The 7,500-nt window shown below is 43.3% G+C and overlaps 1 protein-coding gene across 1 annotated transcript in view; it reads left to right on the top strand.

The window, feature by feature from the left end:
- LOC106596127 (uncharacterized) overlaps nucleotides 1–7,500 on the top strand; it is a 34,567-nt gene that overhangs the window by 17,698 nt on the left and 9,369 nt on the right. The window contains exons 9-11 of the mRNA XM_082977260.1: nucleotides 2,608–4,042; nucleotides 4,167–5,016; nucleotides 6,158–7,426. Of these exons, the coding sequence (XP_082833386.1) occupies nucleotides 2,608–4,042; nucleotides 4,167–5,016; nucleotides 6,158–7,426 (3,554 nt within the window). The remainder of the gene's footprint in view (nucleotides 1–2,607; nucleotides 4,043–4,166; nucleotides 5,017–6,157; nucleotides 7,427–7,500) is intronic.

The following is a 7,500-nucleotide window of genomic DNA, read 5'->3' as shown; positions in this document are numbered from 1 at the left end:
TTGTCCCGAAGCCACTCCTGCGTTGTCTTGGCTGTATGCTTAGGGTCGTTGTCCTGTTGGAAGGTGAATCTTCGCCCCAGTCTGAGGTCCTGAGCACTCTGGAGCAGGTTTTCATCAAGGATCTCTCTGTACTTTGCTCCATTCATCTTTCCCTCGATCCTGACTAGTCTCCCTGCTGATGAAAAACATCACCACAGCATGATGCTGCCACCACCATGCTTCACCGTAGGGATGGTGCCAGGTTTCCTCCAGACGTGATGCTTGGCATAGGCCAAAGAGTTCAATCTTGGTTTCATCAGACCAGAGAATCTTGTTTCTCATGGTCTGAGAGTCTTTTAGATGCCTTTTGGCAAACTCCAAGCGGGCTGTTATGTGCCTTTTACTGAGGAGTGGCTTCCGTCTGGCCACTCTATCATAAAGGCCTGATTGGTGGAGTGCTGCAGAGATGGTTGTCCTTCTGGAAGGTTCTTCCATCTCCACAGAGGAACTCTAGAGCTCTGTCAGAGTGACCATCGGGTTCTTGGTCACCTCCCTGACCAACGCCCTTCTCCCCCAATTGCTCAGTTTGGCCGGGTGACCAGCTCTAGGAAGAGTCTTGGTGGTTCCAAACTTCTTCAATTTCAGAATGATGGAGGCCACTGTGTTCTTGGGGACCTTCAATGCGGCAGAAATGTTTTGGTACCCTTCCCCAGATCTGTGCCTCGACACAATCCTGTCTAGGAACTCTACGGACAATTCTTTTGACCTGATGATTGGTTTTTTTCTCTGACATGCACTGTCAACTGTGGGACCTTATATAGACAGGTGTGTGCCTTTCCAAATCATGTCCAATCAGTTGAATTTACCACAGGTGGACTCCAATCAAGTTGTAGAAACATCTCAAGGATGATCAATGTAAACAGAATGCACCTGAGCTTAATTTCGAGTGTCATAGCAAAGGGTCTGAATACTTACAGTACCAGTCAAAAGTTTGGACACACCTACTCATTCAAGGGTTTTATTTATTTTTCCTATTTGCTACATTGTAGAATAATAGTGAAGACAAAACGCATGAAATAACAGATATGGAATCATGTAGTAACCAAAAAAGTGTTTAAAAAATGTATTTCATTCTTAATGCATTTGAGCCAATCAGTTGTGTTGTGACAAGGTAGGGTTGGTATACAGAAGATAGCCCTATTTGGTAAAAGACCAAGTCCATATTATGGCGAGAACAGCTCAAATAAGCAAAGAGAAACGACAGTCCATCATTACTTTAAAACATGAAGGTCAGTCAATCCGGAAAAATTCAAGAACTTTTAAAGTTTCTTCAAGTGCAGTCGCAAAAACCATCAAGCGCTATGATGAAACTGGCTCTCATGAGGACCGCCACAGGAAAGGAAGACCCAGAGTTACCTCTGCTGCAGAGGATAAGTTCATTAGAGTTACCAGCCTCAGAAATTGCAGCCCAAATAAATTCAAGTAACAGACACATCTCAACATTAACTGTTCAGAGGAGACTTAGTAGTAACAGCATTAGTAACAGCAGCAGTAAGAGTAGTATTAACAGCAGTAGTAACAGCATTAGTAACAGCAGCAGTAACAGTAGTATTAACAGCAGTAGTAACAGCAGTAGTAGTAACAGCAGTAGTAACAGTAGTATTAACAGCAGTAGTAACAGCAGTAGTAACAACAGTAGTAACAGCAGCAGTAGTAACAGCAGTAGTAACAGCAGTAGTAACAGTAGTAGTAACAGCAGCAGTAACAGCAGCAGTAGTAACAGCAGTAGTAACAGCAGTAGTAACAGTAGTAGTAACAGCAGTAGTAACAGCAGTAGTAACAGCAGCAGTAGTAACAGCAGTAGTAACAGCAATAGTAACAGCAGTACTAACAGCAGTACTAACAGCAGCAGTAACAGCAGCAGTAACAGCAGTAATAACAGCAGTAGTAGTAACAGCAGCAGCAGTAACAGCAGCAGTAACAGCAGTAGTAACAGTAGTAGTAACAGCAGTAGTAACAGCAATAGCAGTAACAGCAGCAGTAGTAACAGCAGCAGTAACAGCAGTAGTAACAGCAGTAGTAACAGCAGCAGTATAACAGCAGCAGTAACAGCAGTAGTAACAGCAGTAGTAACATCAGTAGTAACAGCAGTAGTAACAGCAGTAGTAACAGCAGTAGTAACAGCAGCACTAACAGCACTAGTAACAGCAGCAGTAATAACAGCAGCAGTAGCAGTAGTATTAACATCAGTAGTAACAGCAGTAGTAACAGCAGTAGTAACAGCAGTAGTAGCAGCAGCAGTAGCAGCAGCAGTAGTAACAGCAGTAGTAACAGCAGTAGTAACAGCAGCAGCAGTAACAGCAGTAGTAGCAGCAGCAGTAGTAACAGCAGAAGTAACAGCAGTAGTAACAGCAGTAGTAGTAACAACAGTAGTAGTAACAGCAGTAGTAACATCAGTAGTAACATCAGCAGTAACAGCAGTAGTAACAGTAGTAGTAGCAGCAGTAGTAACAGCAGTAGTAACATCAGTAGTAACAGTAGTAGTAACAGCAGTAGTAACAGTAGTAACAGCAGTAGTAGTAACAGCAGTAGTAACAGCAGTAGTAACAGCAGTAGTAGAAACCGCAGTAACAACAGTAGTAGTAACAGTAGTAGTAACAGCAGTAGTAACAGCAGCAGTAATAACAGCAGTAGTAACAGCAGTAGTAGCAGCAGCAGTAGTAACAGCAGTAGTAACAGCAGCAGTAGTAACAGCAGTAGTAACAGCAGCAGTAGTAACAGCAGTAGTAACAGCAGTAGTAACAGCAGTAGTAGTAACAGCAGTAGTCGTAACAGCAGTAGTAGTAACAGCAGTAGTAACAGCATCAGTAGTAACAGCAGTAGTAACAGCAGTAGTAACAGTAGTAGTAACAGTAGTAGTAACAGTAGTAGTAACAGCAGTAGTAACAGCAGTAGTAACAGCAGCAGTAGTATGAGTAGTAGTAACAGCAGTAGTAACAGCAGTAGTAACAGTAGAATTAACAGCAGTAGTAACAGCAGTAGTAGTAACAGCAGTAGTAACAGCAGTAGTAACATCAGTAGTAACAGTAGTAGTAACAGCAGTAGTAACAGCAGTAGTAGTAACAGCAGTAGTAACAGCAGTAGTAGTAACAGCAGTACTAACAGCAGCAGTAACACCAGCAGTAACAGCAGTAGTAACAGCAGTAGTAGTAACAGCAGCAGCAGTAACATCAGCCGTAACAGCAGTAGTAACAGCAATAGCAGTAAAAGCAGCAGTAGTAACAGCAGCAGTAGTAACAGCAGCAGCAGTAACAGCAGCAGTAGTAACAGCAGCAGTAACAGTAGTAGAAACAGCAGTAGTAACAGTAGTAGTAGTAACAGCAGCAGCAGTAACAGCAGCAGTAACAGCAGTAGCAACAGCAGTAGTAACAGCAGTAGTAACAGCAGCAGTAACAGCAGCAGTAACAGCAGTAGTAACAGCAATAGCAGTAACATCAGCAATAGTAACAGCAGTAGTAACAGCAGCAGCAGTAACAGCAGTAGTAACAGCAGCAGTAGTAACAGCAGTAGTAACAGTAGTATTAACAGCAGTAGTAACAGCAGTAGTAGTAACAGCAGTAGTAACAGCAGTAGTAACATCAGTAGTAACAGTAGTAGTAACAGCAGTAGTAACAGCAGTAGTAGTAACAGCAGTAGTAACAGCAGTAGTAGTAACAGCAGTAGTAGTAACAGCAGTACTAACAGCAGCAGTAACAGCAGCAGTAACAGCAGTAGTAACAGCAGTAGTAACAGCAGCAGCAGTAACAGCAGTAGTAACAGCAGCAGTAGTAACAGCAGGACTAACAGCAGCAGTAGTAACAGCAGTAGTAACAGCAGCAGTAGTAACAGCAGGACTAACAGCAGCAGTAACAGCAGTAGTAACAGCAGTAGTAACAGCAGCAGTAACAGCAGCAGTAACAGCAGTAGTAACAGCAGTAGTAGTAACAGCAGCAGCAGTAACAGCAGCAGTAACAGCAGTAGTAACAGCAGTAGTAACAGCAGCAGTAACAGCAGCAGTAACAGCATTAGTAACAGCAGTAGTAACAGCAGCAGTATAACAGCAGTAGTAACAGCAGTAATAACAGCAGCAGTATAACAGCAGTAGTAACAGCAGTTGTAACAGCAGTAGTAACAGCAGCAGTAGTAACAGCAGTAGTAACAGCAGCAGTAGTAACATTAGTAACAGCAGTAGTAACAGCAGCAGTAGTAACAGTAGTAACAGCAGTAGTAACAGCAGTAGTAACAGCAGCAGTAGTAACAGCAGTAGTAACAGCAGTAGTAACAGCAGTAGTAGTAACAGCAGTAGTAGCAGCAGCAGTAGTAGCAGCAGTAGTAACAGCAGTAGTAACAGCAGTAGTAACAGCAGCAGTAGTAGTAACAGCAGCAGTAGTAACAGCAGCAGTAGTAACAGCAGTAGTAACAGCAGCAGTAGTAGTAACAGCAGCAGTAGTAACAGCAGTAGTAGTAACAGCAGTAGTAACAGCAGCAGCAGTAACAGCAGCAGCAGTAACTGCAGCAGCAGTAACAGCAGTAGTAACAGCAGTAGTAACAGCAGTAGTAACAGCAGCAGTAGTAACAGCAGTAGTAACAGCAGCAGTAGTAACAGCAGTAGTAACAGCAGTAGTAACAGTAGCAGCAGTAACAGCAGTAGTAACAGCAGTAGTAACAGCAGCAGTAGTAACAGCAGTAGTAGCAGCAGTAGTAACAGCAGCAGTAACAGCAGCAGTAGTAACAGCAGTAGTAACAGCAGTAGTAACAGTAATAGTAACAGCAGTAGTAACAGCAGCAGTAGTAACAGCAGCAGCAGTAACAGCAGCAGTAGTAACAGCAGCAGTAACAGCAGTCGTAGTAACAGCAGTAGTAACAGCAGTAGTAACAGCAGTAGTAACAGTAGCAGCAGTAACAGCAGTAGTAACAGCAGCAGTAGTAACAGCAGTAGTAGCAGCAGTAGTAACAGCAGCAGTAACAGCAGTAGTAACAGCAGTAGTAACAGCAGTAGTAACAGTAATAGTAACAGCAGTAGTAACAGCAGCAGTAGTAACAGCAGCAGCAGTAACAGCAGCAGTAGTAACAGCAGCAGTAACAGCAGTCGTAGTAACAGCAGTAGTAACAGCAGTAGTAACAGCAGTAGTAACAGCAGCAGTAGTAGTAACAGCAGCAGTAGTAACAGCAGTAGTAGTAACAGCAGTTGTAACAGCAGTAGTAACATCAGTAGTAACAGTAGTAGTAAAAGTAGTAGTAACAGCAGTAGTAACAGCAGTAGTAACAGCAGTACTAACAGCAGTACTAACAGCAGCAGTAACAGCAGTAATAACAGCAGTAGTAGTAACAGCAGCAGCAGTAACAGCAGTAGTAACAGCAGTAGTAACAGCAGTAGTAACAGCAATAGCATTAACAGCAGCAGTAGTAACAGCAGCAGTAACAGCAGTAGTAACAGCATTAGTAACAGCAGTAGTAACAGCAGCAGTATAACAGCAGCAGTAACAGCAGTAGTAACAGCAGTAGTAACAGCAGCAGTATAACAGCAGTAGTAACAGCAGCAGTAGTAACAGTAGTAACAGCAGTAGTAACAGCAGCAGTAGTAACAGTAGTAACAGCAGTAGTAGCAGCAGCAGTAGTAGTAACAGCAGCAGCAGTAACAGCAGTAGTAACAGCAGTAGTAACAGCATTAGTAACAGCAATAGCATTAACAGCAGCAGTAGTAACAGCAGCAGTAACAGCAGTAGTAACAGCAGTAGTAACAGCAGCAGTATAACAGCAGCAGTAACAGCAGTAGTAACAGCAGTAGTAACAGCAGCAGTATAACAGCAGTAGTAACAGCAGCAGTAGTAACAGTAGTAACAGCAGTAGTAACAGCAGCAGTAGTAACAGTAGTAACAGCAGTGGTAGCAGCAGCAGTAGTAGTAACAGCAGCAGCAGTAACAGCAGTAGTAACAGCAGTAGTAACAGTAGTAGTAACAGCAGTAGTAACAGTAGCAGTAACAGCAGCAACAGTAACAGCAGTAGTAACAGCAGCAGTAACAGCAGTAGTAACAGCAGTAGTAACAGCAGCAGTATAACAGCAGTAGTAACGGCAGCAGTAGTAACAGTAGTAACAGCAGTAGTAACAGCAGCAGTAGTAACAGTAGTAACAGCAGTAGTAACAGCAGTAGTAACAGCAGCAGTAGTAACAGCAGTAGTAACAGCAATAGTAACAGCAGTAGTAGTAACAGCAGTAGTAGCAGCAGCAGTAGTAGCAGCAGTAGTAGTAACAGCAGTAGAAACAGCAGCAGTAGTAACAGCAGCAGTAGTAACAGCAGTAGTAACAGCAGTGGTAGCAGCAGCAGTAGTAGTAACAGCAGCAGCAGTAACAGCAGTAGTAACAGCAGTAGTAACAGTAGTAGTAACAGCAGTAGTAACAGTAGCAGTAACAGCAGCAGCAGTAACAGCAGTAATAACAGCAGTAGTAACAGTAGTAGTAACAGCAGTAGTAACAGCAGCAGTAACAGCATCAGCAGTAACAGCAGCAGTAACAGCAGTAGTAACAGTAGTAGTAACAGCAGTAGTAACAACAGTAGTAACAGCAGCAGTAGTAACAGCAGCAGCAGTAACAGCAGTAGTAACAGCAGTAGTAACAGCAGTAGTAACAGCAGCAGCAGTAACAGCAGTAGTAACAGCAGTAGTAACAGCAGCAGTAGTAACAGCAGTAGTAACAGCAGTAGTAACAGCAGTAGTAACAGCAGCAGCAGTAACAGCAGTAGTAACAGCAGCAGCAGCAGTAGTAACAGCAGTAGTAACAGCAGTAGTAACAGCAGCAGTAGTAACAGCAGTAGTAACAGCAGTAGTAACAGCAGCAGTAACAGGAGCAGCAGTAACAGCAGTAGTAACAGCAGCAGTAGTAACAGCAGCAGTAGTAGTAACAGCAGTAGTAACAGCAGCATTAGTAGCAGCAGCAGCAGTAACAGCAGCAGCAGTAGTAACAGCAGCATTAGTAACAGCAGCAGTAACAGCAGCAGTAACAGCAGTAGTAACAGTAGTAGTAACAGCAGCAGTAGTAACAGCAGTAGTAACAGCAGTAGTAACAGCAACAGTAACAGCAGTAGTAACAGCAGCAGTAGTAACAGCAGTAGTAACAGCAGTAGTAACAGTAGTAACAGCAGTAGTAACAGCAGCACTAACAGCACTAGTAACAGCAGCAGTAGTAACAGCAGCAGTAGCAGTAGTAGTAACATCAGTAGTAACTGCAGTAGTAACAGCAGTAGTAACAGCAGTAGTAGCAGCAGCATTAGCAGCAGCAGTAGTAACAGCAGTAGTAACAGCAGTAGTAGCAGCAGCAGTAGTAACAGCAGAAGTAACAGCAGTAGTAACAGCAGTAGTAGTAACAGCAGTAGTAGTAACAGCAGTAGTAACATCAGTAGTAACATCAGTAGTAACAGCAGTAGTAACAGTAGTAACAGCAGTAGTAACAGCAGCAGTAACAGCAGCAGTAGTAACAGCAGCAGT

This window comes from Salmo salar, chromosome 07, assembly GCF_965601325.2.
Source record: "Salmo salar chromosome 07, fSalSal1, whole genome shotgun sequence".
Taxonomy (NCBI): domain Eukaryota; kingdom Metazoa; phylum Chordata; class Actinopteri; order Salmoniformes; family Salmonidae; genus Salmo; species Salmo salar.
This window is presented reverse-complemented; position numbering and strand designations above follow the sequence as displayed.